The 27,771-nt window shown below is 53.2% G+C and overlaps 12 protein-coding genes across 12 annotated transcripts; 6 read left to right on the forward strand and 6 right to left on the reverse strand.

Moving 5' to 3' along the window:
- Positions 1-885: 885 nt before the first annotated feature.
- On the reverse strand, positions 886-2,317 carry GLRG_01275 (uncharacterized protein; the record flags this gene model as incomplete). Its single annotated transcript, XM_008091960.1, has 4 exons — positions 886-1,730; positions 1,783-1,983; positions 2,053-2,144; positions 2,220-2,317. The coding sequence occupies 4 exons, from the start codon at positions 2,315-2,317 to the stop codon at positions 886-888; spliced, it is 1,236 nt and encodes a 411-aa protein (XP_008090151.1).
- Positions 2,318-3,436: 1,119 nt separating this feature from the next.
- GLRG_01276 (clathrin light chain) lies at positions 3,437-4,280 on the forward strand (the record flags this gene model as incomplete). Its single annotated transcript, XM_008091961.1, has 3 exons — positions 3,437-3,479; positions 3,534-3,760; positions 3,819-4,280. The coding sequence occupies 3 exons, from the start codon at positions 3,437-3,439 to the stop codon at positions 4,278-4,280; spliced, it is 732 nt and encodes a 243-aa protein (XP_008090152.1).
- Positions 4,281-4,636: 356 nt separating this feature from the next.
- GLRG_01277 (uncharacterized protein) lies at positions 4,637-5,103 on the reverse strand (the record flags this gene model as incomplete). Its single annotated transcript, XM_008091962.1, has 4 exons — positions 4,637-4,698; positions 4,755-4,815; positions 4,889-4,973; positions 5,099-5,103. 4 exons carry the CDS (start codon positions 5,101-5,103, stop codon positions 4,637-4,639), a joined length of 213 nt encoding a protein of 70 aa, XP_008090153.1.
- Positions 5,104-5,892: 789 nt separating this feature from the next.
- GLRG_01278 (pentatricopeptide repeat domain-containing protein) lies at positions 5,893-7,902 on the forward strand (the record flags this gene model as incomplete). Its single annotated transcript, XM_008091963.1, has 1 exon — positions 5,893-7,902. One exon carries the CDS (start codon positions 5,893-5,895, stop codon positions 7,900-7,902), a length of 2,010 nt encoding a protein of 669 aa, XP_008090154.1.
- A 222-nt stretch (positions 7,903-8,124) lies between these two features.
- GLRG_01279 (SNARE domain-containing protein) lies at positions 8,125-9,302 on the reverse strand (the record flags this gene model as incomplete). Its single annotated transcript, XM_008091964.1, has 3 exons — positions 8,125-8,603; positions 8,695-9,212; positions 9,280-9,302. 3 exons carry the CDS (start codon positions 9,300-9,302, stop codon positions 8,125-8,127), a joined length of 1,020 nt encoding a protein of 339 aa, XP_008090155.1.
- A 1,342-nt stretch (positions 9,303-10,644) lies between these two features.
- On the forward strand, positions 10,645-11,634 carry GLRG_01280 (calmodulin; the record flags this gene model as incomplete). The annotated part of the gene is made up of 7 exons (XM_008091965.1): positions 10,645-10,647; positions 10,775-10,831; positions 10,914-10,929; positions 11,083-11,208; positions 11,273-11,343; positions 11,395-11,536; positions 11,600-11,634. 7 exons carry the CDS (start codon positions 10,645-10,647, stop codon positions 11,632-11,634), a joined length of 450 nt encoding a protein of 149 aa, XP_008090156.1.
- Positions 11,635-12,774: 1,140 nt separating this feature from the next.
- On the forward strand, positions 12,775-15,532 carry GLRG_01281 (uncharacterized protein; the record flags this gene model as incomplete). Its single annotated transcript, XM_008091966.1, has 5 exons — positions 12,775-12,784; positions 12,853-12,976; positions 13,043-13,231; positions 13,285-15,388; positions 15,446-15,532. 5 exons carry the CDS (start codon positions 12,775-12,777, stop codon positions 15,530-15,532), a joined length of 2,514 nt encoding a protein of 837 aa, XP_008090157.1.
- A 453-nt stretch (positions 15,533-15,985) lies between these two features.
- On the forward strand, positions 15,986-17,067 carry GLRG_01282 (NADH-cytochrome b-5 reductase; the record flags this gene model as incomplete). Its single annotated transcript, XM_008091967.1, has 3 exons — positions 15,986-16,048; positions 16,104-16,196; positions 16,309-17,067. The coding sequence occupies 3 exons, from the start codon at positions 15,986-15,988 to the stop codon at positions 17,065-17,067; spliced, it is 915 nt and encodes a 304-aa protein (XP_008090158.1).
- A 396-nt stretch (positions 17,068-17,463) lies between these two features.
- Positions 17,464-19,078, reverse strand: GLRG_01283 (uncharacterized protein; the record flags this gene model as incomplete). The annotated part of the gene is made up of 3 exons (XM_008091968.1): positions 17,464-18,427; positions 18,486-18,815; positions 19,011-19,078. 3 exons carry the CDS (start codon positions 19,076-19,078, stop codon positions 17,464-17,466), a joined length of 1,362 nt encoding a protein of 453 aa, XP_008090159.1.
- Positions 19,079-19,778: 700 nt separating this feature from the next.
- GLRG_01284 (NADH:ubiquinone oxidoreductase 11.5kD subunit) lies at positions 19,779-20,225 on the reverse strand (the record flags this gene model as incomplete). Its single annotated transcript, XM_008091969.1, has 3 exons — positions 19,779-19,925; positions 20,002-20,141; positions 20,198-20,225. 3 exons carry the CDS (start codon positions 20,223-20,225, stop codon positions 19,779-19,781), a joined length of 315 nt encoding a protein of 104 aa, XP_008090160.1.
- Positions 20,226-20,698: 473 nt separating this feature from the next.
- Positions 20,699-23,580, forward strand: GLRG_01285 (secretory pathway protein Sec39; the record flags this gene model as incomplete). The annotated part of the gene is made up of 3 exons (XM_008091970.1): positions 20,699-22,184; positions 22,237-22,393; positions 22,443-23,580. 3 exons carry the CDS (start codon positions 20,699-20,701, stop codon positions 23,578-23,580), a joined length of 2,781 nt encoding a protein of 926 aa, XP_008090161.1.
- Positions 23,581-25,277: 1,697 nt separating this feature from the next.
- GLRG_01286 (RNA recognition domain-containing protein) lies at positions 25,278-26,561 on the reverse strand (the record flags this gene model as incomplete). Its single annotated transcript, XM_008091971.1, has 4 exons — positions 25,278-25,825; positions 25,883-26,232; positions 26,317-26,440; positions 26,510-26,561. 4 exons carry the CDS (start codon positions 26,559-26,561, stop codon positions 25,278-25,280), a joined length of 1,074 nt encoding a protein of 357 aa, XP_008090162.1.
- Positions 26,562-27,771: the final 1,210 nt, after the last annotated feature.

Below are 27,771 nucleotides of genomic sequence, written 5' to 3' on the forward strand. Positions count from 1 at the left end.
CTCATGGGAAGCGCATAGTCGAAGAGCGTGGAATAATGAGGCGTCATCATACGAAGGAAATGGGCGAGTTGCGCATGGATTCAACAGTCAAGGCCCGGCTGATTAAAGGACGGGAAGGATTCCGTCATCGGTCTGCGCTCAAAATTTACAGGCTCAAATGCACCCTGTGACCGGTGACACGCGCTGCAACCGGGCCCCTCGGTGATAGTCGGGCCGACAGTATCTTTGCGCCGAAATTTCACAGCGTATCAGCCGAGGAAGGCAGGAGCATCATCATCGACCCAACCAAGCCTTGCTAGCATGCAGATGACGGCGCTTCCTGCCTCTTTTGTATCATTTATTTCCTTCCATCTGTCTTTGCTATCGCTTCCAATCCTTTCGCATAGACACGTACTATGGAAAGAATATAACGAACTCAGACAGAAAAGGGACATAAATAGAAGATATCAAACCACGACCGCTTTTCGGTTTTTTTTTGTCCGCATGGTTTAAATTGGTATTTCAGATGTTTAGTAACTAGCTGCCTGTTCTGCATTCTAATGGCCCACAGCTTCTCAATTCTCTTACATACACGGTATCTAGACACTAGTGAGAATGCAGCGGAACCTGACGCTGCAATTGCCAAGTATGGTCTGGCACAAGGGAAGACAACCTTGCTCCAATCTTGCCACAATTACCAACCAGGACTTGTGAAGGAGGAGAGATCGAGTATGATGACAGTCCCTGCCTCATGACTTAGCGTCAAAACAGTCCGGACTTAGTGATTACCGTTCAAGCCAAGAACGCGCCCAGCGTACTTTCTAGTATAGTATTACAAGATCCCTTCCAATGCCTTCAAATCGTCTTAGTTGCGTTGATGTCGGAGAGTCCGTGACAAAGACTTCCTCAAGCGCTGCCGTTGCTCTCCTTGCGCAGCATCTCGGCCACGTCAGCATCAATCCCATCATCGCCTCCAAGGTCCGGAAAGTCCTCTCCGTCAAGCCGGCGCCTCTTGTTCGCACCGTTGGCAGAGACAGGGATCGACTGGTACTGAGAGGCAAGGGCGGACAGCATTTCAATGCCAGATGCGGCGGGAGGCTGGAAACCCGAGTTTGAAGCTGAGCGTCCGCGGTCTGTATCTGCATGGCGAGGGGCGGCTGGCTCATCAAGGACAGGTGGGGGGGTCAATGCCTCCACAGAAGGAGGCGTGAAAGCCTCGATAGGCGGGGGAGTGAGTGCCTCCACCTCTGGTCTCTCCGGCTCTGGTGTCTTGGATGCTCCGTTGCCAGGGGATCGAGAAGCCTCATGGACGGGCAGACCGCGCATGATGGCTTGCTCGATCTCGCGTCTCTTCTCCTCAGTCTCCGCTTTGCGCGAGGTCAATTCGCTGTACTGTCTCTCGTCATTCGCCAGCGCCTCCTGGGTTACACCGAGAAGTTTCTCAAGTTCGCCAATGAGTCCTTTTCGGGCCTTGACACATTCTGCAACAGCCCCCTCGGCACTGGCCAGGCTTTTCAGTAGCCCGTTGAGGCGTGCAGCGTAGACGGGGGCGGACGGCACAGGTATCGAGGGGTCTGTGATCTTATCGAAGTCCTGATTGGCTGTGCTGATGGCCGTCTTAGTGGGCAGGTTGAGCTTTGAGACGTCCTGGTACGAGGCGACGAGCGGAGTGAGCTCAGGGGGTATAGACAAACCGCCTAAGCCGGGGCTGTTGAATGTTGTCTTTGCAGTTCCACGGGCCTTGTCAAGTTCTATCGTAGCGTCAGTACATCACAATGATATTCTTCGCAAGGGTGCGCCTACCATCAACGCGCGCTTCGATGGCCTGTTGCACAGACGGCTCGAAGATGAAGCGGTCTTTCCATACATCGATGACTCTCCGGAGCTTGTTTTGAATCTCAGCCGGTGCTCCCTTGTAGGCCAATGACGTCGCCTCGGCGATGACTGGAGAGAAAGCGATGAGAAAATCCTCCTTGTGCCGAGCCTTTGACTGTTGGGTAACCTCTACAGGTGTGTTAGTCATACCTTAGTTGTTGAAAACTGGACAGCAACTTCGTTCCCAGAGGCACTTACCGTTTGCAAGGTAAATCAGACTCAGCCTCTTGGTACTTGATGAATCGCGAAGGCGTTGCAACCAGAGCTGCACTGTGCGATCTGCATGCCGTCTATGGAAATAAAGTCAGCTTGTCCATTGATGGAAAGGGTGTGAGTCTGAAGTCTGAGTCGGTGGGTGGGCTCACTTGTGGAACATGATCCATTGTGCCGCAGTCGCAATGCTGTCATGGCTCTCATTTAAGGCTGACAGCTTCGCCAGCACAGCATCGTCGTTGTACGCCATGTTGGTCTGCTTGAGTGGGCCTAGAGGTGGTGTGTCTTTGGCGATTGCAACTGAGAGGGGAGAATTTAAGGAATGTGAAGGAAGTTGGAGTCGCGAACACGATCCAGGTTGTCTAAAGATTTTTTCCCCCGGGGAGAGCAAAGCCACATGCCCTGAGGCTGGGTATAGGATGTGTGTGAGTTGGCGACAATGACTTATAGCACGTATTCTTTTCTTTTTGGGGGGTTGCAGTCAAGGGGAAAAAAAGGTCGATGTGCAAAGGTGGGAAATTCCAGGTGAAGGACGCCGCCCAATGGGAAAGGTGGGCGAGGGGGGAAAAAAGGTCTACAATCAATCAATCACCGGGCCTGAAACTCCAGTAACAAACAAACACCCAACCTCCCCAACTTGCTTGCGCAAGTGTCCGGGTCAGTGCATAAGGCGGCTCTTCTTATAGAGAGATAAATAGTCTGATGGGCTGTAGACCTTGGGCAATAAGAAATGCGCTTCTTCTGATGAATTCGTGGGTTGGCCGGGAAGAATTCGATATTGATGTCAGCTTAATGGAGGTCGGATGGGATCAAAACAACGCTGAGGAATTAGACGTGGTTGCTCCTGTTCTCCCTAGCCACCTAGGACAGAAATTTGATTTGCAATACCAACGATATGCAACTAAGCAGCTCTTTATCTCCCCCTAACGTATCCGTAACCTTCCATGGTTGCATGGGGGTAGTTAGCTCGGACCAGAAAGGTGACACTGCTCGAAGAGAGCGCATTCAACTAACCGACAAGAACAGCTTCGCTGTACACGGCAATCACCGCTCCTGAGGTAGCCTCATATGCTATGCTGTACGTACCTATCCATCGAAAGTACCCTCTTTCCGTCACCTCGTCTTGCTCCTTCCGCCTACACCACACCCACGATTGCATCTGAATCCCGCTAATCAGGCGATCGCTTGCCAGTCGATACTCTTGCTTTGCGAAACTTTGCGCCAAGGCCTTGAGAAATCTTACCCTCACTTGCCCGCCAACACCCATCAACTGCGATTAGTATCTGGGCATCTGATCCTTAGTACTGAGCCACTTCGACCAGTTGTCCTCCTTTCCTTTTCGTTACCACAACACACAACTGTTATCAAAATGGCCGACAGATTCCCTTCCCTAGAAGATTTTGATTCGGGGGGTATGTACATAATAAAGCTATGAATGCATGGCCAAGCTGACAAGTGGCATGTAGCCCAAACCGACATCAAAGACTCAGGCGCCTCCCCCTCTGCCGACGACTTCCTTGCTCGTGAGAAGGCCCTCCTCGGCGATGATGCCGACCAATTCGCTACTGTTGACGACTCTGCTGCCTTCGGTACTGGCGATGACGACCTGCTGGGTGGCGGGGGTAGCGGCAACGTCATCAGCGAAGAGTCCACCTTCGAGTCGCAGTTCCCCGATCTTGCCAACCAGAATGAGGTTCGTTTTTCACGCCGTTCTGTCACATGTCTTGTCTTGTCTAAAACTGCATGAATAGGCTCTTGCTCCAGGTGCGATCCCCGGTGCCGGTATCACAGCGCCCAGCGTCAACTACAACTCCGGTTACAGCGCCTTCGTTGAGGAAGAGGAGGAGCCCGCAGTGATCCGCGAATGGCGCGAGAAGAGAGATGCACAGAACGAGAAGCGTGCGCAGCAGTTTGCCGCTCAGCGTGAGGAGACCATCAAAGAGGCCCGAGAGAATATCGACGATTTCTACAACAACTATAATGCCAAGAAGGAGAAGGGTATTTCCCAGACCCGCAAGGACGCCGAGCTGTTCCTGGCCAGCCGCGAGGACACAGTCTCCGGTGGTACGAGTTGGGAGCGGATTGCGAAGCTGGTTGACGTTAGCGGAAAGGGCGCCAAGGGCGGCGCCTCTGGCTCTGGCAAAGAGCGCTTCCGTGAACTCCTGGTCAGCCTGAAGAAAGACGAGAAGGCACCAGGGGCCAGCGGCTACTAGGTGTAACGGATGAACGTTTGGATGATGTTAGCGGTGACCGCCTCATGAGAGCGCCGGCTACCGCGCAAGAACCGATATTTTGGCGTTGTTGGCGGTGCTAGTGCGCATATGTATTCTAGATGACCTTTTCTGCCACACAAGGCGCAAGAAAGGGTTGCCATTTGGTAATTCTGGCGGGCATAGTCAAGAAACTTTCATGATCGAGACGTTACCACTTTCCTCACCTCACCAACACAGCAACGTATGTAACAGAAGAAACCCAGTCTAGTGCCAATTCGGTCTATTGATCACCCTAAGAATCATGCAGTCCGACCCCGAGTCTCTCCCTCTACCGAGCAGAATACGTCGCGAAACAGCTACTCCTTACCGAAGTAAGTGTTGTAGCCGAGAACCTTGCGGCCGGCGCCATAGAAAGAGGCTATTTGATTGTAAGTGCCCAGCTCAGGGAAACCTTGCTCATGGTCTGTAACGTACCACCGAGTGTTCCCCACAGAAGAATAACGTAGGGGGTCATGTAGAGACGGCTGCGAGGGTTCTGCGATAATTAAGTCAGCCCCTGTCAGTCGATGGGTACGCAGGTTGTATGGTATCGGGGCAATTCGACATACGATCTTCCAGAGACGGGTGTGCTCCTTGTAGGCCGTCTGATAGAACTTCTGGAGCTCTGGGACCTTGTTCTTCGCGTCGACGAGACTGTGCAGACGTCAGAACTACCCTCGTACGATGATTGTTTCTAGCATCTAGACTGGAAGCCATTGGCGGTGAACCGCGCTCAGATATCCGCGACGGAATTATTCGTCTCGAAGGGAGTCACGTACCCCATTTTGATCGATCAATTGCGATATGCTCGGGGGTTGTGGTGGTTTGCGGCGTCGTAGGCTTCTCGAATGTCAACTTTGAAGGACGGACGGATCAATCAGGAAGATGTGATCATGCCTTGGATTGGTGGGCCGAAATGACCAAGTGACTAAGCAGGCCCGCTTTCCAGCCAACTCCCAGCGAATGGCACTGATTTTTGGTCTGAGACCGAAGTTCTTCTCATTTGACAGCTCTTACTTGCAGCTCCAGCCTCGCGATGCAGCCTACCCCCAAATCTTTGCTTTGGTAACGTATCGGCTGCTATGCTTGAAGCCTTGCGTTCATACAATTTTGCCTCGGTGGTTCTTTACGCGGGGCAATGCAACTGGCCTCGCAATGCCTCTGTCACTTGAATAGAGCACGCCTTGGCCGGCGACAACCATATCAAGGACTCGATGCGCTTCGACGAACGGCCTCAACCCTACCGAGGAACGCTTGCAAAAGCTTATACGAGTCTAGCACGGAAGTTGGCCATTACGGCACCGAATCCCTCGAATCCAATATTTCGGCATCGAGCCCGATGCCCTCTTCCCCGCGCCTTGTCGTCGGTCCCAGCTCATCGAGAGAGAGAATATCAAGATTAGACACTGTTTCCACATTTTCGGGCGACATAAAGCCGCGGAAATGGCTTGCACCCAATTTAAAGCCGAACGTGCAGGGTCTGGGGAAGCGGCTGAGATCTAGTCATGACAGACAAACCGTCTCCTCAAGAGCCGTTTGTTCTCCAAACGAGTTCAACCTACGGCTGGTGGACATGTCCAAGAATCAGAACAACGCCTCCTTCTGGCTCAGTGTTCTTGAAGCAGCACAGAGACAGCATGGACAGGACGGCGTCTTGGCCGTTTGGAATGTCGTGCAGCATCGCAAAACATTATACGATGTGAAAAGCGAAGGAGTGGAGTCGTTTTGGAGAACCATCTTGGAAGCTATCCTCCCCAACGAGGACGAGCTTAAGGATGCGTTTCTCTTCTCAGAATGGTTACTTCGTGCTCACGCTGTGCAGTGGCCGTCGTTATACACGACAACAATATCATACTGTCTGCGCAACGGACAGTACCGCAGAGCGATGCAGTGGCATTTGCGCCTGATGCCGAATTTTGATCCTGGGCGAGAAGAATTCAGTGTTTTGCTGCAGAAGTTTGCCGTCACTGCTAAGGCCGATTTGCAACAGACGTTGCAAACTATCTATGTCACATCCCTACACCGCAGCCTATACAATGAGCTTATACCCCTTCTCTATCGCAGTGGCCGTTCCCAACATTGCAACGAATGGCGCAGTCTATTTATACGTCAACGCGACCTACCTCGCCCAACTCCCGACTCGCAGCCTTACTTAAGGTACCTCGCTCGATACTTCCCATCCATCACTCTCGAGCTTGAGGAACAGATGGTCTTGGGCCTGAACTCATCATCATATTGGAACGAACAGGACGACGCCCTCTGGGATGCTATGAAGGGCGCGCAGGGCGATGAAGACGACGCCCCAGGGAGACGACACAGCGACACCCTGGGCGCAAGGTGGTTCGCAAGTTCTTGGATACCGCTCGACTTCGCAATCCATGCTGCCCATGCCTTGGGCGTGCGCCAAATCGGCCCTTTATCGTTGCAGTCAATTGCGTTGCGCGAATCTACGGCGCATGGAGTCGTGGCCCGCATTGAGCAATTGCGAAAGGTTAACATTGGCATCGGATGTTCAGTGTATTCGCTGGTTCTCAAACGATTTGCTGAGAACGAGGATAACGAACTGCTGTATGAACTGCTGCATACAGACATCCACCCAGACGTCTTCGATGATCCACTAATATTGGCGAGCATTCGTGACAAAGCCTTGAAAGAGGGGGCCTGGAAAACGCATCGGCTACTGCTTGCAATTCAACCTGCCATGGTCGAAGAGTCGGTTAACTCGACGTCGAACCTCTTACTGCAAGAATGTGTCAAGCATGGCCAACGCAGACAGGTCTTGGCTTTGCTAGACGACATGAGGTCGATGAACATCGATGTGTCAACAGCAACAGTACGACACATTTGCTCGAGCGTCCTTGACATACTACCATGGAACCCAAGGACCACTGCCACGAACCGGGATGCTTGGAACATGGCTATCGCCTGTATTACGCGCCTGGTATTGCTCAAAAAGCCTGTCCATTCGCATTACTGGCAAAAGATCATATTTGGCCTTGGCAAGTTTGGCCGCATTGGCGAGTTGGAGGACCTATGCCTTGGCATCATCGACACTTACGGGAAGCTCTGCGCTTCGGAGGGTGGTCTCCTGCCCGTTCATTACCTGGATGTGCCACCTTCGGATCTAGATGGCCACTCCACCGACGTTCTTGTGCCGGCTGATTTGTCTATCACCCATGAACACCACCCGGTGCGCCGGATCTTCGACAATCGCGCTTTGCACGCCGCAATTGTTCGCTGGGGGTTCAAGGCAGGCTTCTCAAAATGCAGCAGCAACTGGCGCATGGTTTCTATCAACTCAACAGCCACTTCAGAGTACTCCGTCGCTAGGGGTGTGCGGTTTCTGGCTATACTTAACGAGCGGGGTATCCCATTCCGAGCCGCTGTCGTTCGAGAGGAGGTCATCAGGTGCCTAGCTAGGGCATATTTACTACGGGATAAGAGAGCATCTCGTAACAAGGCTGACCTGCCACCTCTTGCAGCCATGCACGAATTGTTCAACAAAGCAGCTGGACGGGATTTGCTTCCGGAAGTTCCCATGCTGCAAGATATGATGGAAGAATATCAAGGAAAGGCCACATGACAGGCATTGAGCACGGTGTTACATTATCTGTAATAACGCATATGCCGTAGGTGTTTATGCGTGGAATGATCCCAAGATCATCACAGGTGAATGTTGGACCCCGGGTTCGCTCATTGTTCTAGTCAAATTCATACATTTAATGTTTACACTTCTCGTCTCTCATTCGTGGCGCCTTGCACAGACAGGCTGGGCGCCCCGCACTTCACATTCGGCCAGCCCATCTTACTCGTCGCCGCCGTGCTTGGGCTTGATCACCAGCAGAATGATCATTCCCGCGATGATGATAAGCAGGAGGAGGATAATCTTCCGCTTGGTCGTCTTTTTCTGGTAGCCCGCGGCGACAACGAGCTCCTTCTCGGCGCCCTTAACGTCAGTGGCCATGCGCTCAACGTTATAGTCTATCCTATCCAACATGGTGCCCTGGTCGATGACCATGGTTTGCAGGTCGCGGAATATGTCGGCAAGCTCAATAATACCCTGCGCGATATCCTCGATCTCTCGCTCGCGCTGGATAATGGCCGCGTCGTTGGACTGCAGGAGCTTCTGCTGTGTCGCCTGAAGCGTCGACTGCGAGAAAGATCTGTCGGCGTCGGACTCAAGCATCGAGGGGTCCATGTAGGAACTCGAGGATTGCGGCGTTGACCCCTTATCACCTGGTCCAACCCCACTGCCGCCGCCGAGGCCGCTCATCCCACGCAGCTCTGTCTTCTGTTAGCCCAACCTTCGGGTTTCGGAATGGCACTAAACACTTGCTTTTCAAATATGCACTCTGCTTTTTTCTAAAGAGCGCACTGGAGTCTTGTACCCTCGAGGCCAGGGATATCTGTATGTTCTTGGCCATGGTCTCCTCTGCACTAGTTATCGTCCCTGCGTGCTGGGATTCTCTAACCATCTGCTCGACCCGCTGGATGCAGCGGTGACAGTCGTGGAAGCCTTTAGTAATCTGCTGGGTAAGGGTCTCGATCTCACGCTCCTCGGCCTTCTTCGTGTCCTCATCGTTGAAGCCGGGAAGCACATGCTTCTGATGCAAGCGCTCAAGGGCTTGGCTCTTGGTGGCTATGTCGGCAAGCAGCTCAGTGATCTTGTCGGATATGTCGACCCATCGTGGGGGCAAGAGGTCCATCTCTATGACCGCATCGCCGTCGTCTTCGAAGGCGCCAACCGATAGAAGGCCGCGCGTATCGTCGTTGCCGCTGGCATAGCTGCTGTTTCCCGGGAAGGCATCGCCGAAGCTGTTCCCACCGGCGGCGCCGCTGTACTTTGTCCGCTTCGTCGGATGGTGCGCGTACGACTGCCGATAGGAAATGTAGCTGTGTACAGACTGGTTAGCAGGAAAGTGGTTCGCAGGATGAAGGGTGAGAGAGTGCAGCAACATACAGGTTCGTGCGGTCTCGCCACATGGCGGACGCCAGGGTCGGCTGCGATGGCGCTCCTCAGCCTGGGGTTCTTTGTCGCTCGCTGCGCGGGCTGCTCAGGTCCGTCGTCATGAACGAATGGTAGCGAATACAGAACAGGACACCATTGGCATGGGACTGCAGAGCAGCAGCAGCAACGTGGGTATGGAGAGCAACTTCGGGATGGCCGTCCAAAGAGGTACGTCAGATGCCGGATGGGTTGGTTGGTGGGTGTCAAGGGCGGGCTGATTTAGCTGTCCAAAAAGGCAAGGTTCAGTTCTAAGCCCCCGAATCGCGTCTACTAGTATCGGCGAAGTAGGATAATGAGGGAGGGAGTCGCAAACAGCGGGCTTTTCGATTTGCAGTCGGTTTGTGAGCTAGTCGAGTGCACGGCAGCAGAGACAATCACAGGCAGCTCCAGGATGACTGGATTCCTCGAGTCAAGGAAAAGTGCGTAGTAATGCAGTCGGGAGATGCGCCAACAGGGAGTGCATTAAAGCGTTGATGAATTGAACAGGTATCTCATGCCAGCAACCCTTGGGGACGGATTGCGTCAGGGCCTTTTCGTCTTGGACGGATTGAGCCGCGTGTGGACCGTTCCTTACTGTCGAGGCTAGCGTGAATTTGGGCCTGGAAAGACGGTAGAGCACCTTACTTCTCACTGTGCAGAGGTGTACACAGGTGTCTGACAACAGTGCAGAGGGCTCTCGTACGTGTTATGTCAGCATCTTGCAATGGAAGTTGCAGTGTACTACCTTAGGTAGCCAGTAGCCAGGAGGACCATAAACTCTAGGGGACAGACTGATTTGGCAGGTCCGCGCTCCAAATCATCCTTTATTCAGCAGGGGGAAGGGTCCATCCCAACCTCGGGGCGGCCGTCGAAATCCAATTACCAATTAGAATGCACGAAGGTCCCCCTGGTACGCTGAAAGGCGAAGGTGGGTTACTACGCGTTTGTCGAGTACCTACCTACGCTACCTACCTATGTACCTACCAAAAGGCTGGCACTTGCCAGTCACTGGCTCGACGGTTGCTGTTCGCGGTGCGTTCGCAGTGCTGCAATTCCCATCTGCATGCCAGCCCAGCCTGTCAGCTTCCAGGCCCGCGGCCCCCCTATCGCCCGACATTTCCCCCCTTGCCTGCCCCATTCCTCCCCACGAGTTGCACACTAAAGAAAAGCTCGACCCCCAAAGGCATCCAGGCGATCCAACTTGGCCAAGACGTACGAACAGAACACACTTGTGAATATACTCCGGCCTCAACCAACCCGTCTCCAATCATCGCAGACTCTTCCTGAACACAAGACAAACCGAAAAAGCCACCCCACACTCTATCGCGGACATTCATCATGGTCAGTTGTCCTTTCCCTGAGTTCTAGCCTTCTCATTCCGCTTTCATGCTGCCGTCAGGAGGTGACCCCGCGGCTGAGGGGTTGACAACTTTGGCAAGCTAAACTGACGCGGCTGCGGCCTAACTAGGCTGACTCCCTCACCGAAGAGCAAGTCTCCGAATTCAAGGAGGCCTTCTCCCTCTTTGTAAGTTGAATTGTTTCACTCGTCGCCTTTTCCTCAATACTTCCTCCGGCGACCGTCGTGGCCTTTTGCTAACCCACCGTAGGACAAGGACGGCGATGGTTAGTACCCTACCCCCTTTCCCCTCGTCTTCGACGCCGCACACCTGCTCTAGCAGAAGCCCCCGCGAACGCTTCGATACGAATCCAACACCAATATGGCTTGGATGCCAGGAGATAAGACTATCGTTATGGAGGGCTAAAGAAGGTGGACAGGTCAAATTACGACCAAGGAGCTCGGTACCGTCATGCGCTCTCTGGGGCAAAATCCCTCCGAGTCGGAGCTTCAGGACATGATCAACGAGGTCGACGCTGACAACAACGGAACTATTGACTTCCCTGGTACGTCAAAAGTCCTGATCCAACGTTCGCAGGATACAGATTCGCTGACTTGTAGCTTATCCAGAATTCCTCACCATGATGGCTCGTAAGATGAAAGACACCGACTCCGAAGAGGAGATCCGGGAGGCCTTCAAGGTGAGGAGGGCTAGCGCAACTTTCGATGGGAATAGCACTGACTAGACATAGGTTTTCGACCGCGACAACAACGGCTTCATCTCCGCCGCTGAGCTGCGCCATGTCATGACTTCGATCGGCGAGAAACTTACAGACGATGAGGTTGATGAGATGATCCGCGAGGCTGACCAGGACGGCGATGGACGCATTGACTGTAAGAACCCTGGCTCGCGATCATGCCTTCTGTATTGCTCCTGGTGCTAATGGGTTACGTCAGACAACGAATTCGTCCAGCTCATGATGCAGAAGTAAGGCGTCAGGTTGGTAGAGCGGCTGTCGATCAACCCCGCCTGGTTTTGGCCGCGCAGCATGATCTTCTATGTGAGGAAAGACGCAGGCAGGTTCTCACCGAGTCTGGGTTGGTTAAAGGATATACTTTCTGGGACCATTGGAGCTCCCACGCAAGGATATCCAGTGAAGGCATAAGTTTGACAGCCGAATGGATGGAGGACTCGATGCCTACATCTCACTGCCAGGACACTTGCCTGTTCTGTTCCCGATCCACCACAATGCTTTTTTAACGAACACACAACCCCTCCCCTGCACCGACACAGAGACAAGATGTACTTGAACAAGACAGGAGTTATACTTAGAAGGGTGATGCTGTCTCTAGGGCGACGAATGCTAAAATTCAATCAGCACTTATTACGATTATTTTTCATGCTGTGAACGTATTATCTGCGGTTTTGTTACTTGTCATGGTGGGAATGTTTGTGGATGAGAGTTGTATTGCTGCGGCCTATCACAAGCACGTCTGGTAAGGCATCATGCACAAGCATTGATATTGGTCACGCCTGAGTTGTCCACTATTGTTAGGTTGGAGAAGCAAAAAAACTGTCTTCGGTATAGGCCCTTTTGTTGGTGAAAGACAAGCTTAGTTTGTCGCCTGTTATTCATATAGGCCTGAGGCTTCTTATTATAGGAGCTGCGGATAGCGGTTAAGTGTAACTTAACACACAGTGAAAGAGCGCACAGAACACTGCAGCTTACCTAAGAGATTCCTGACGTGTTGAATGAACCCCTAAAGCCTCCCTCTCCTGACCTATGGAGTCTCACCGACAACCGCAATGGTTTACGCCTGAGATTTTGGGCTGCAGCCTACTTCGACCCCACAGACGTGACGGCGCTGTAACCTACCACCTGCCAGCTGGACGTGGACCTTTGACCAGCTAGCATAGCCGGCCTGGACTGGACATCCCTGGCCCGTCTATCTGGTCTATTCGTCGACCATTGGAGGAAGTCTGCCGCAACACGACCCCCTCGAGCATCTTCGACATTCGGCGACTTGCAACTTCGAGAGCTCCTGACGAGCCTGCAACCTCCGTGTGAATCTCCAATTCAGGCTCTAGCAGCCTGTTCAAGGCCCTACGCGGGCCGCCTCTGTTGCCCAACATGAGTTCCTGTGCGAGAGAGCCCCTGCCCCTCTCTGTGCTATGTCGCTGGCCTGGAGCTAACCAGTTGACACTCTAGTGAAGCAATTCATTCGCAACGTTCGTGCCGCCAAGACCATCGCTGACGAGCGAGCCGTCATCCAGAAGGAGAGCGCATCCATCCGAGCAAGCTTCAGAGAAGAGAGCGGAGACCACAGCGTGAGGTGCGCAGATGAATTGAGACTTTAGGAACACCCTTTGCAGACGATGGCTGATGGTTGACCCAACAGACGGAACAATGTTGCCAAGCTCCTTTACCTCTTCACCCTCGGCGAGAGAACACATTTTGGTCAGATCGAGTGTTTGAAGCTGCTGGCCTCGCCCAGGTTCGCCGATAAACGCCTGGGGCATCTGGCCACGAGTTTGTTGCTGGACGAGAACCAGGAAGTTCTAACGCTCGTGACGAACTCCCTTCAGAAGTAAGAGACGGCAACAAGTTGTATCTTGCGCCAACAACGCTAACATACTGTAGCGACCTCGCCCACTCGAACCAGTATGTCGTCGGCTTGGCCCTCTGCACCCTTGGTAACATTGCCTCCATCGAAATGTCTCGAGATCTGTTTCAGCAAGTCGAATCCTGCATCAACACGTCAAACCCTTATATCCGGAGAAAGGCAGCACTTTGCGCCATGCGGATATGTCGCAAGGTCCCGGACCTGCAGGAACACTTTGTGGACAAAGTCAGCAACCTCCTGGCCGATCGTAACCACGGGGTTCAATTGTGCGGCCTCACGTTAGCCACAAGCTTGTGCGAAGCCGACGAGGAGGAAGGCGGGGAGGAAGGTGTTGTTGAGAAGTTCAAGATGTTTGTGCCGAATCTGGTCAAGACCCTGAAAGCGCTTGCGACCTCTGGTTACACCCCTGAACACGACGTCACAGGCATCAGCGATCCTTTTGTGCAAGTCAAGATCCTTCGCCTGCTGAGGGTCTTGGCGATTGGCGACGCGCGGGTCAGCGAGCAGATCAACGACATTTTGGCACAGGTCGCGACAAACACAGACTCGTCCAAGAACGTCGGAAACTCGATTCTATATGAGGCCGTGCTTACGATTCTCGATATCGAGGCGGATTCCGGTCTCCGCGTGCTTGGTGTCAACATTCTGGGCAAGTTCCTATCCAACCGGGACAACAACATCCGCTACGTCGCTCTCAATACTCTCATCAAGGTGGTCGCCATCGAGCCGAACGCTGTTCAGAGACATCGCAACACGATCTTGGAGTGCCTGAGAGATCCGGATATCAGTATCAGGAGACGTGCGCTTGAACTAAGTTTTACACTCATCAACGAGAGCAACGTGCGGGTTCTCATCCGGGAACTGCTCGCATTTCTGGAAGTGGCTGACAACGAGTTCAAGCCGACAATGACCAGCCAAATTGGTATTGCCGCAGACAAGTTCGCACCGAACAAGCGTTGGCATGTCGACACTATGCTCCGGGTTCTCACACTCGCTGGGAATTACGTCAAGGAGCCTATCATGTCTTCTTTTATTCGACTAGTCGCCACTACTCCTGAACTGCAGACATATGCGGTTCAGAAGCTTTACATTAGTTTAAAGAAGGATATCACGCAAGAGAGTCTTACCCAAGCTGGAGCCTGGTGCATCGGCGAGTATGGAGACGCTCTGCTGAGAGGCGGTCAGTACGAAGAAGAAGAACTCGTACGGGAGATCAAGGAGCACGAGCTCATTGACCTGTTCACGACTATACTCAACAGCAACCACGCAACCCAGGTTTCCACCGAGTATATTGTCACGGCGCTCGTCAAGTTGACGACGAGACTGGCGGATCCTGCGCAAATTGACCGGATCCGTCAACTTCTCAAGGTTCACCAGACGAGTTTGGACGTTGAGGTCCAGCAAAGAGCCGTCGAGTACAGCAACCTATTTTCTTACGACCAGATTCGCGCAGGTGTCCTCGAGAAGATGCCGCCTCCTCAAATCAAGGAGGAATCCCGTGTATTGGGTGCAGCGACTACGACTAAGAAGGCCAAGGCTGCGAACAGGAAGTCCAGGGTTATCAAACCCACTGAGCAGGACCTGCTTTTCGATCTTATGGACACTCCGCCGACGACAACACCGGCTGCCAGCGGAGCCTCCAACACCGATCTTCTGGCGGATATTCTTGGCGGCACCTCTTCGCCGCCCCCTACCTCAGCCTCTCCTGCACCTCAACAGTCCAATACTGCTTCGATCATGGACCTTTTCTCCCAGGATTCTGCTCAGTCAGTGGCCTCTCCAATTTCGGCCATGGGTGGTTCGAACTTGGATTTGATGTCTTCCATGTCCGCTGTAGCAAATCCTCCACCCCAGACGCAACCTACTCCGCAGGTCCCAGCAGGTCTTCCTGTCTACGACAACAACGGCTTGGGTCTCGGATTTCAGATTCAACGCAACGCTGAGGGCCTGGTCCAGGTAATTGGTCGATTCAAGAACGTCGGGCCTGCGTCTCTTTCGAACGTAGGGATGCAGGCCGCTGTGCCCAAGACGCAGAAGCTCCAGCTCATGGCCATTTCAAGCACGGATGTTGGACCTGGCGCCGAGGCTACCCAGAGAATGATTGTTTCTGGGGCAAAGGGAGTAAGTCAATGTCCAACCCTCTAATCGAGCATGAGCCGATAGCTAACATGAGTGCAGCCGCTGCGGTTACGCTTGAGGATCGGATACACCCATCCGGCTGCTGGTGAAGTCATGGACCAAGTCAACTGGACCGAGCCATCTTAGGATGGCAGAAGGCTAGTGAGGATAGCCCGCATGGGCATGAAATGTGCTTGTATAGTTAATGCGACAGGCAAGCGTGGTCAAAATAAACAAATCTGCAAGAATGAATTTTTGGGTGCATTAAGCGAGGGACTATGGTTGAGGATCCGACCATATGTTGTGCAATCTACTTGAAATGAGGCTGCATCATCATCATACACTAGCTTGTGCAAGATGACATTGTGGCTTTGATGCATCCATCTCCACTCAGTTGATGCGGGACACTACATGCTCGTCTCCAATATTTCCCACTTTGGGTTTTGCACATCATCCGTCACCCTACACCCGTCTAAGGACAGGATATCCCTTCATCAGATACACACCGAATGCATGTTTCGATGTAGAACAGGCTTTCTAGTCAATTCCTCGATTGCCGTTTCTTGTCAGGTCCGCGGGTTCGGCTCGTTGCCGGTGAACATGAGGCCCACGTCAAGTAAATATTCACATATCGAGCGCACAGCCGCCGAGCCAAGAGATCCTGTATGCAAAACAATGGTGTTGAAATTCTCATAAATACAACTGACATCTCAAATAGTCGTTACATACCGTCGTGTTGAACCGGGTTGAGGAAGTAAACGAGAGCATTCGACTATTCCGCCTCGGAATATTTGAAGGATCGAGTATCAAGGTAAGCTCATTTCTACTTCATCGGCATCCGCCGTGATATTTCAAGTTCAGTTTCGCTCCATCAAATACAAATTCGACGATGTGTCTAATGTACAAAGGGCTCACCTGAGTAGTTTCTCCCGGGCCAATGGCTTGACATCTTCGTCCCGGGCGTCCTGAACCCAGGCGGCTTCACCATCACCAGCCCGCCTTCCATAGCCATGCTCCCGTCCTCGGCGTACCTTGAACTCGCAGTGCAATATTCGCCGTCAAATCCACCCGCCATTTGGCTTTGGGGCAATCCCGTCGACGGCAGCGATGCCGTCCACAGTCACAACTCCGAGAATGAACCGGTGCAGCTCCGTGTACGAGTCGGCGGGTCCTTTGTGTGGCCACCGCAAAGCATTGACCTTACCACTCTACGCCGTGTGGTTTTCGTTGCAGGTGGCCTGGGTATAAACCCGCTGATGAGCATCCTCAGCCATCTTGCCGAGAGAGGTGGAAGCCGGTATGACGTACAGTTTTTATACTCGACAAAGACGCCGGCTGAGGGTCTGGAGCCAGGGAAGATACTGTTTTTGGAACGGTTGTCAGCTACCTACGGGCGGAAAAAGGTTCGAGGACAGCTAAAACTATTCCTCACCCACATACAGGGGACATCTGGGCCCAGCGAAACAGTACTGCTATGCAATGAGGTAGAAGTTCCTTTTAAGAGGCGCCGTATGACTCTAGAAGATATCGCAGAGGCATTGGGGCCGGAAGAGGAGCACAAATGGGCGGTGGTGTATGTTTGCGGTGTGCCAACCATGACGGACGAGTTTTTAGGAAAGATCACATCCCCACATGGGTTGGGTTTGGGGCGCGAGCAAGTCCTTTACGAGAAGTGGTGGTAAACCATTGTCAGGAAACGCCATGGCTGCGAATACGACATCGACACGTGTAAGGTTAGGCAACGGCACCCCTTGAGGGCGAGGTTTGACTAACGCATGTGCGTAAGACAATATTGACCCGAAAATGGTTCTCAAACGTATACTATGAGCATGAACTTCCACAAGAACTCAGAAACCATCCCTACCAAAGTACGACAGCCGTAGGGTATAACACAGTTCTACCGACGCATCTTTGATCATAGCGCACCAGTTATTGGGTGCGGCAGATACCTATGATAACGGTCTCACATAAACATCACGAGAATGAATGGCAAAGGCGTATAGGTCTGCCTGGAACCGGCGAAGCCTGATCCGTTAGTTATTAGTAGGAAATACAATTGTCATCGTCCCCTATTCTCGTCAATAGCCCTCTCGTATGAAATCCATGGTATTAGGGTTCTCCAATGCAGATTTTCGTAGTTGCTTATCCGTCATTTGGCCACCTTTCTCGTTGAGATTCAAACTACCCTGCTTCCGACGTAGCGGTGACGGACTACGCCTAAGCCACTCTCCTTCTGATACGTTCCCGTTTTCGGAGTTGAATGCCGTCATCTCTACTGTCGCGATATAATCGTATCGTCCGACGCGTCTGAGTATGTCCTTACCGCCAGTGGAGGGGGGTGACATGTCGTAGTTAGACGATGGCGAGTGTGCTTGAGATGGCGAGGACAAAGGGCGCGAAGAGGTCTTGCCAAGCTCCTGAGAAGGTGACGGCAGGATGATTTTCCTAGCAACTCCAATTTCAAATGCATCACTTTCGCTCGGCTCATCTACGTATGGTAATAATGAAGAGGTGACGGAGGGAGTTCGCATCGATTCCAGGGAGGTTTTCCGCAGTGAAGTTTCGGTGCTTGGCAGCAGAGGTAAAGGTCGTAGAGGTTCCGAAGCTTGCCAAGTATTGTGCATCAGTTTGCTACGCTGTGGTATACTGGCACGGGCAGAAGGAGGCGGAAGCCTGGACTGAGTTGCGAAGAAGAATGATCTCTGGGCTAACTGAACACGCTGGTTTCCCATGTTCTCGCCGCGGGTCATACTGCACCCCTGAAAACCCGACCCGTCAAGCGAGTCAAAGCTGAACAGCCTATTATTGGCGTGAAGGTCCTTGGCGCCGTTGGGTCGAGCTGGCAGATGTTCACCCTGCCTGTTTGCAATTGCCACGAGTGCCTCACAATGAGATTCCGATACGAGATTCAAGGCCTTGAGGTTTGTCCAAGTGCGGTAAAAGAAGCGGAATGTGGCGAATGGCGAGTCGACGGAGTCTACGAGGACCCAGTCGTAAAAGGTAAGCTCATGGGGTGACTCAACGAGGCCACCAGTGGGAGATCTAAATGTGGCGTTTAACAGTAAGCTTGGAGTATGAAACACGTTGGGCGGCGACTTACGTGATGCCATACATGTCTTGCTTGCGGAAGCCTTTGAGTTCAGGGGCTCTTCTTCTCCTGCCCTTGGACCGGAAGACTCGTAGCTCAATTAGGCCGCCATCTAGAGCGGCGGAAGCCTCGAGGCATGGCGTGAAGTGGAAGAACCGTTTCTCGACGCCGTCACGCTTGTAGACAACCCCACTGTCCCGATACTGCCATTTACTGTCTGGCTCGTAAAGGGCGTGACTGACGAGCTGATTTTGAATCACTTGAGACTTAATACCCCAGGACACTATTTGGCGTCCGTTAATTGTCATTCGAAAGTACAGGTACTTGGCCTCGGGAGGGGATCTGTTGATGGAGTATCGAAGGTGAAATTGGGCTCCTGTATATTCAACACTCAGCTTTGCCAGCACGGGTTGTAAGATGGAGTGAGGGCAAAAAGGTTTACGGACCTGGGGATGATGGGATGTATACCGAAGTGGTTGGGTTGCATTTCTCGGGAGTTGAGACAAGACTGGAGGGGGGCGACGACCTCGGACTGACTGGATGAGGATACCGTAGATGAATAGAAGAAGATTCGGGATGAGGCAGTTCAACGAAACATTCGGCATTATGGCGAGGTACCACCGAGACATCCAGACCTCTGAAGTTGGGCATCCTCGCCCTCTTGTGGCTGCGTCGCTTGATACTGAAGTCAACGTTGGCGTTGACGGAGAGAGACTATGTGGAAAAGGGTTGTGTTGATGGGTGAGGTTGAAGCAGGATCGTTAACTGTGAGGTGGCTGTGGAAGGTGTAAGGTGTAAGTAGTCAAGAGGGAAAATGGGATGGCCTACTTGGCTTCATTACTAAGAACGGGCAGTAGCAAGAAGGGCAGCTGGACCACACTTTCCTGCGAAACCGCCTTCCTCCAGTAAGAACCGCGGGAACGACGCGGCCTGCCAGCGCTTTACTTCAAACCAGTGCTCAAATCTCACATTCCGTCACAAGGTCAAAATTACCCCATCAGGAGGAACCGAGACGATGTAGGTTACGACACTCGGTCTTCAATCTTGCCATTTCAGTCCCGAGTAAGCACCAAACATCCATGGAAAAAGCATTCGCCAGAATGGCCAGCATTTGCAGGGCCCTACCACGCCCACCACGTACTACGAGTTATACCAACCCAATACCAGCCTCCCTACAGCAAATATCAGTTCCAGCGCATGAGAAAGAAATTGACCATTGGCCATTCGCTTCTGGTAACAGCTTCCTATCTGGCCCGCGCCATGTACATGTATATCGACCCCGTCATAAGCTCGCTTTCATCTTGTTCAACTAGACCCCGTCACGGCCTTCGTGTCATCCTCCTTGCCGAGAAGTCCCAGGTTGCGTATTTGGCCCGCACTCGGCGCGTTATCTCGTGCACTGGCCGATTCGGCCTTTCGGTAAGCGGCCTGAAGCGCCCTTGTTCTCGCAGCCTGCAGGCAAGTTGGTGAGCTACCATTCTTTCGCCTCGTTGCCCATCGTCCTCGGGGTTCGATTGATTCAACAAACCTCCTTCTTGTGGTGCAAGCACTCATAGTAATCCTCCAGAGCCAAGCCGCACTTCTTCTTTCCCGAGTGGTCCTCTCCAGCGGTGTTGATAACGTAGCAGCCAAGGACCTCCTGCCAGAAGGGGAAGCACCGCGACGGGCCTACCCGGCGTCAGCGGGTCAATGCAGTGTCAATGGCAGCGTATTTGTCAACATACCTCCGTGAAGACCGTATCCAGAGGCCATTGTGAATGTACAGGCGTCGAGTGGTGGATGGGTGAAGCTCAGAGGTCGTCGTTAAGGGTCGTTGAGACACAATCGCGAAGTCCAAAGCCTAGGAAAGTTGTAGGAGGTTGTGACCAACGGAAGAGCCCGCGGCTATCAAGAAATCCGTCCTATCAGGAGGTACTTGATTCCAATGGTAATTACTGCCGTAAAGGTGGGTTCTCCCTGCTAGTACGCGCCTAAGCCTCCCCAGAACCCATACAGACCCATATAATTATGACGAAGCTAAGGCGCCTTGCCGGGTACCTACCTAGTTACCTGTCGCATAGACGCATTTTGGGGACTTGGAGCTTGGTGCCTGCTGATAAACTAGCGACACTCTCGATACTACACTTGACCAACTCATTACTCCACGGTCAGCGAACAAAAGAAGAAGAAGAAGAAGAAAACTCTGCACGGTGTACCAAACCCGATGTGTCCCTGAACCACACGAAATGAGCCTCATCATATCCCCGCCAAAGCTGGTGCTTTTGGCCGTTCACTTAGCCATCCATGCCGACCTGGACAGCTTGGCCTTTCTCTCCTCGCGACACGCTGCGGTCTTGCGTAAAGATCTGGTACTGCGCATACTCTTGACTTACCTCCCCGAGACGGTTCCATCTAGCGACTATGTGTCCTTCCTAGAAGAACTCGCGAATGGCGAGTTCGCTGAACGTGAAGCCGGTAACATCGACTATGCCATCGCAGAGAACATTTCAGACGAGGATGCTGCAAAGAAAGTTCGCAAGCTCCACTTGTTGCCTCTTGCATGGAAGGATGCGCCGATTGAGATAGGCGACGATCCGATGGTTCTATTCCTGCTCAAGCGTGCACATCGTGTCGACGAAGAAGCTGGACTGCTCACTCAACTGCCCGAGCTGCTCGGCCCTTTTCTACAATATGCTCCTGGGATCCGCACTTGGATGGTCTCAACTCTACTGCCATTGTTGCGGAGAAACTGCGAGTACTACCCGGCAAGCAGCATACCATACACCTTGGCCGAGTTTCAGAGTCTCTCTGATGGCGCTGCCGTCGGTGCTCTTCTTTCCCAGACGGGTGCACGGCAGGAGGACCATGTATTCATCGGCAGAGATCTGAGAGGAATGCTCGTTCCTTGGCTACATGACGATTCCCGGTGGAAACGGGTTGAGAAAGGTGATTCTTTCGGGGAGACTGTGTGCAGTCCGGGGTGGGAGCGTTTCCTTGAATGGTTATTGGCGCAAAGCTCCAATTCCTGGCGAGTTGCTGTTGCCGCCGTCGAGCAATGGGGAGGTGCCGTTGATGTCGACCTCGGAGACTATGATGTCGTTTGGATCAGTGAGGAACAGCAGCAATACCTGGACCGGCGATATGCTCGTGCCATTATGGCCGGTGCATATTTGGTTCCCGAGGCCACAATCGACGCGCTTGAAGGCGCTCACCAGATGTTGAGAAAGGTCATGGACCTGTTGGGCCAGGATGATACGCTGTCCTTACGTGAAGGAGCGGATGCGGATGTTCTACCCCCTGTCGCTTACTTGGAGGGAGGGAGTGTTCTATCTCACAAGAACACGGCGTTCATGCGAGAAGGTTTGCTCAAGCAATCAAACCCTCTCACAACTCCTTCAAAGAGGTCGACCCATCTACTCCATGCGTTAATCCTAAGCGCGTTCATCCTGACTAGAGCAGGACTGCCCTGCACGATCAAGATGGCCGGAGACCTGGCGTTCATCCAGGACGAACGAGACCAGAAAGCTGAAGTTGTCAAGTTGATTCACGCTATCGCTGAACGGGCTCCAAAGAACGGCGATGATTTCTGGGCCAAGGCACGAAACGAGATTCTTTGGCTCAGGAACTGGGGCATTACCTCCCCACCGAATGGTCAAGTGATGGGAGTGTTTGCTAAGGTTGAGCCGGGGGTAATTGAAACCGAGATATTGAAGGCACTTTTGTCTAGTGCCCGTAAGTTGCCAGTCACCAAAATCCCACCGCCACTATTGCTGATGGTGCACAGGGTATTCGCTCGCAAAATCGTTATATGAGGATGCTGTCGTGAAGCCGCTGTCGGCACAAACCGTCCAAGAAACTGTCATTGCCGCTGCTCTCAACGCCTACGATAACGCGTCCAATCCGAATCGCACGAGGGGGGGGCTCAAGAAGTGCGATGAAATGTATGTGTCCACTCGCATCAGTGTCTGTTGATTAAACTGACCAGTGTAGTATCAACGCCTTCCCTGGGACTATTAGCAGCTCTCTTCCCGAACGGTGCCGCATTGACTCCCTTCTCAAGGCAACACACGCCTTGAGCGACTACCGACTAGTCCTGAGGCAAGGCGAGCCCTTCAGTCCAGTCGTTCTGCGTGTCCACTCAGATCCCGTCTCCATCATCGGTAAGGTTCTAGAGCAGAACCCCAAAGGTTATACACGCATCCATGACCTCTTGGATGTAGGTTCCAACATGGTTCGCGCTGGGATTGTTGACCGAAGCAAAAGGGAGGTTGCCGCCCAGGCAATAGAAGACGAGGAGGCATGCGTGGACACCAGCACGAGGCGCATCACGGCCATGTGCATTGAGGCGGCTCTTAAGGAGGACGACTTCGAGACGGCGTATTCATATGTCGTCAACCGGCTCAGCGGTCAAGTCGGCCATTCAAAGACAGCTTCTCGGGTCCAAATAGACGATGACTGGTCATGGAGGGCCGCGCTGCAGGCGGGACAGTACATGAGAACAGTACGAACTGTTCGCCCGACACATCTGGGAAACGCCAGCGGGAACCCTGATATTCGGCACCTGGAACAGCGCATCGACTGCCTCGCCACGGCCCTACGTCTTGCTCCGCCGTCACAATTACAAGAGATACTGAAGACGTTCCGGCGCTGCGAGGAACAGCTCGACTCAGCACTCAAGGAAGAGGCCGCTCGGGAAGCTGACCTCGACGCCGCCGCTGCCAACCTCCACTCCGGCATGCCCGGTGGCTTCGAGGGGGCCCCAACGGCAGCCCGACTTCACATGCCATCGGGTCCCCAACAGCCCCGTTTGTCAGCAGGTACGAGCAAGATCAACGACGACGCGCCGATGTCGCTGTTTGACTTGTCACGCGCCACGGCACGTGCGGCCTCGCGTAACTTTGCAGCTCTTTCCACGCTACAGCAGTCTGCCGGTGGTAAGGCTCCGGTCCCCGCTCCCGCTTCGTCGGCGTCGGTGGCTAGTAGCGATGTGGATCCTCATGATGACCACACCAGAACAAGGAAGCGTGACCAGCTTCGTGAGGCTGCAATGGGAACATTGACGTCAGGAGTGGGCTGGCTCATTGGCGCGCCTGCGCCCAACGCACAGCAAGCGCCAAGGACCGATTAAAGGCGTGGGGAGATGGTACGTATTAGTCACAAAACATGAGCAAATTAATGGAAAATGAATGAACGCCTTCTCTAGCAAGTATAGGGAGTACCAAACGTGGGACGATTGACCATTATCATGGTGAATGCAAAGGTATTGGATTCACAAACTTTAATTCTTACTCGGAATACAATTACGTGCCTTTGGTGACGAACCTACGTGGCCAGTTTTTTCATTTTTTTACTTTCATCATTTACTTATTGAGCTCGAAACAACAGGGGTTGTGCTGCAGCAATTTGACAGCTCGATAGAACATCAAAGCCCCGGTCGGCTTGGCCAAACAATCCATCCGGGCTGTTTAATGCCGGTCTGCAATAGGTATGCCCCTTGACCAGGACGGACCGAAAGCAAAACCCCTCAAGTCATCATTTGATCTTTGTGGGATCGATACCAATGGTAGGTAGATCGGAGGTTCGTGCCTTGAGGTACTGTGACAAACCCTCGCAAAAGTGAAATGCTGGACCACATCGCATTTGGGCGATATCTTTGAGGTGGAAGGGACAGCCCTGTCATGACAATATCGGATGAGCCGCTTCCACAAACGCAAAGCCCCTTATCGGGGCTGAGACAACTAGGGCGATATCGAAGGAGTGGCAAGGGGCAGAAACATGTCTGCCAGAATTAACGGGGCTCCGTAAGAGTTTGTCTTCAACAATGTCAATTGAGGGCGATTCAAATAGTAGCAAAAGATGCCAAGCATAATTGGTATCTGCTTTCCCCAGTCGGTAATGACCGGTTTTACTGCTCATTGCTAGATCATCAGTCTTGCTCATAACCGCTGGGGGGAATACCTTTCGTCTTTTCTTCTTCTTCGTTGTTCATTACACTGAGCCTACCGTCTCGGAAGATGCGATACAAGGACCATCTATTAGTTGTATCTCGCGTCGCTGACCTGTGCAAAGGCGGCAACAAGATGAAGAGCAATGGGCGTGAATGGCGAGAAGGCGTTTCATTTACGACGGAAAGGTTGAAACTTGGCGTTCAGGCGGCACAGTTACGGTTTAGTTGTATTTATGGACGCGGTTGTCATTCATGTTGCATTGCTGGTCAACATTTTATCATGCTGAGATTTGCGAAAGAGCCATGCCGAATTTGCGAAGCCGTCTCAAACTCGGCTGGACCCGAAGCGGGACGCGATAGATAATGGTACAAGGTGAAATTGGTTTGCGTGGGGGAAACAATCGTGGACCACCGCCGGCCCACGGAATGGTGTAGTAACGAAAGTGCTGATCCACGAGGGAAAGTGACTGTCACTCCGGCCAAAGCCTGTCGACGCCTGCTGTTTTGCCGTGTTGATTGTTTGCCAAAGCTACCATAAAGACCGCCAGACATTCGTCGAACTGCAGAAGACCGGGCTCATAGACAGTTCCAGCTGAAGACAGCTGATTGTTGCCTACAGCCGTCGTCAAAGAAAGGCCGGGGCCAAGAAGCCGTGGGCCACGCAGGCTAAAAAAAACCCCATTTTTTGTTCCATTCCAGACTAGTTGTAGTGCACAAGGACTCCATGAGACGCAATTTTTGGGATATCCGCCGTAATCGATCGCACTAAGAAAGATGAAAGGGGTGAACCGTCAGTCGCCATTACCAGGCGCATCAACGGCGTATAAATCAGCGAGAGCCTAGGCAAGTCAGCATTAGCAACAGGTTGGGGGAGGGCATTAGGAGTTCCAACCTCCGTAGGCCTCGCGGCCCTCAGAGCGGGCAGGGGGGTCAGCGTAGGCTGCGCCACTAGCAGGAGCGTCGCGGGAGCGAGGCCCATCACGGCCGCCACTGCCACTGTATGTGTCGTCCCCGCCACGCTCACGTCTCTCGTAGCCGGCAGCACCGCCGCCGCGACGGTCATCACCACCGCGAGCATAGCGGTCGCCACGGTCCTCACGTCCGCCGCCGTAACGGTCGACACGACCGCCACTGCTGTAGGTGTCATCGCCTCCGCGCTCGCGTCTCTCGTAGCCGCCAGCGCTGCCACCGCCACGATCTTCACGGTAGCTGCGATCATAGCCACGATCCTCGCGGTAGCCGCGCTCGTAGCCGCCGCCACGGTCTTCGTAGCCGCCGCGGCGGTCGTAGCCACGGTAGCGGTATGGGTCGTCACGGCCGCCGCCGTAGCCGCCGCCTCCGTAGCCGCCGCCGCCGCCGTAGCCACCTCTGCGACGATCATCATAACGGTCGTTGAATCGGCCACCACTGCTGCCACCACGTCCCTCTATTCATTGACGCGTGAGTAATATTTTTCTAATAAGAGTATTCAAAGAATGCTTACCACGCTTAGGAGGACCGAAGTACTTGCCGGGAGTGGGAGTGCGAGGACGAGCACGGCGAGCCTTCTCGATGCTCAGGGTGCGACCCTCGATCTGCTCTCCCTGGAGACCCTCCTTGGCGGCATCGGCCTGGTCGGACGTGACCATCTTGACAAAGCCAAAACCACGGGACTCCTTGGTGTGAGGGTCGCGCATGATTTGGCACTTCTCGACATCACCATACTTCTCGAACATGCGAGTGACCTCCTGCTCGGTCAGACGAGGATGGATACCAGTGACGAAGAGGTTGGAGCCAGGGTTGATGGCGCCGTCGTCGTCGCCACCCCTGGAGCCGGTCTCATCCTTGGTGGCACTAAAATTGGGACAAGAACGCGTCAGCGATTGGAGAGGAAAACAAACTGGTAGGTATTTCATCAGAGGATGGAGGTTTGCCTACCGGTCGCGGTCGCGGTCGCCGTTCCCAGAAGGGGAGGCAGAGCGACGGCGGCCCGAGTCGCCGTCATCACGCGCAGGGCGAGGAGAGGCGCTGCGGTTGTCGCGCTCGTAACGAGGAGCCTCGTCTGTATCGCGTACATCTGTCAGTGCCTCGTCGTGCTGAGAGCGGCGATCCGTATCGAGGAAAAACGAACCATCGTAGCGGTCGCCGTTGGCGGCCTCGTAATCCATAGAAGTGGTAGCCATGATGATGGGATTGATTGAGCCGGCAAGTGGTGTATTTAGTCGTGTTGATACTTTGTGGAATTGGCCAACGACGCGAATTGCCGGTGACGCAGACTCTTCTGCTACGGGGATTGGTCAGAAGGGAGGACGGAAAGCGGATCGGGGTCTTTTGATGGAAAACAAGGAAAAGGGTCTGTAGAAGAGAGAAAGAGACGAGAGAGGCAATTACAAGAAATGTTATTACAGTCGTCAGCAATCAATTAGATGGCGAAGGGCATCAATTGAGAAGTGGCGTGGCTTGGAGATGCCAGGTGTGGGAGTGAAAGGGAGAGTGAGGAAGGTGAAGAAAAGGCGAGGTGAAGGAAGGGATGTTGGTGAGTCGGGGCGGGAGGGCGAGGAAGGAGAGAAAGAAGGCGATCTGCCTTGCGCGTGTCTCTGTTGGTGCTGCAGGAGAGGAGGTGTGGTATGGGAGGTGTTACGGGAGTGCTTTCAGAGGTACTGCAGGCCTGGTGGCCCTGCTGACGTGACAGATGAGGGAGGGTAAGGAGCAGGGTAGGCACAAGTAGGGGGGAGGAGACAGGGCACCTGAATGGCCAGCCTGGCGCAAATGCAGGCAGATAGATACCTACATTGCCTGGGTTGATAGAGTACAGTGCAAGGCGAACAAACAGGTGACTGGATGTAGGCAGCAGAGGGCGTTGGTGCTGTGTGGCTGGCTTGTTGGTCGAGCGAAACAGGGCAGCGAACGAGGCGGGAGGGAAAAAGTGAAGGGGGAAAAAAAGTGATGGGTAAATCGATGGAATGATTGCCCTGGGGGAGAGAGGGGGCAACTGGGGGTTCCGGTGAATGGATTGGACTATGACAAGGGGGGCATGAGCAGAGGCCAAGGCTAAAATGCAGAAAAGGGAAAGATGCAGCTGTCCGTGAATGAGCTTGGCGTTCCTGTCTTCTCCCTGTCCACCACTGGCCAATGAGGTGCTCTCTCCATTACCTTGCTGAGTGAGAACTGAATCCACATCCAAATCCAAGTCGTCACTGTGATAGAAACCTTGGTACCTGAGGTTTAGGTCTATTCTTTTCGGTTGCTACGGTGCATGCAAGGCTATCTATCCCATTTGCCGGGGTTCTTTGAAAACTCTTTTATTGGGGGAAGGGCTTGATTGCATCGTGTGCCATTGAAGGCATCAAGTGTGCTTCATGTGGGATATTTCGCAGGCAATTGCAATTGTAA

This window comes from Colletotrichum graminicola (assembly GCF_000149035.1).
Source record: "Colletotrichum graminicola M1.001 genomic scaffold supercont1.3, whole genome shotgun sequence".
Lineage (NCBI taxonomy): Eukaryota > Fungi > Ascomycota > Sordariomycetes > Glomerellales > Glomerellaceae > Colletotrichum > Colletotrichum graminicola.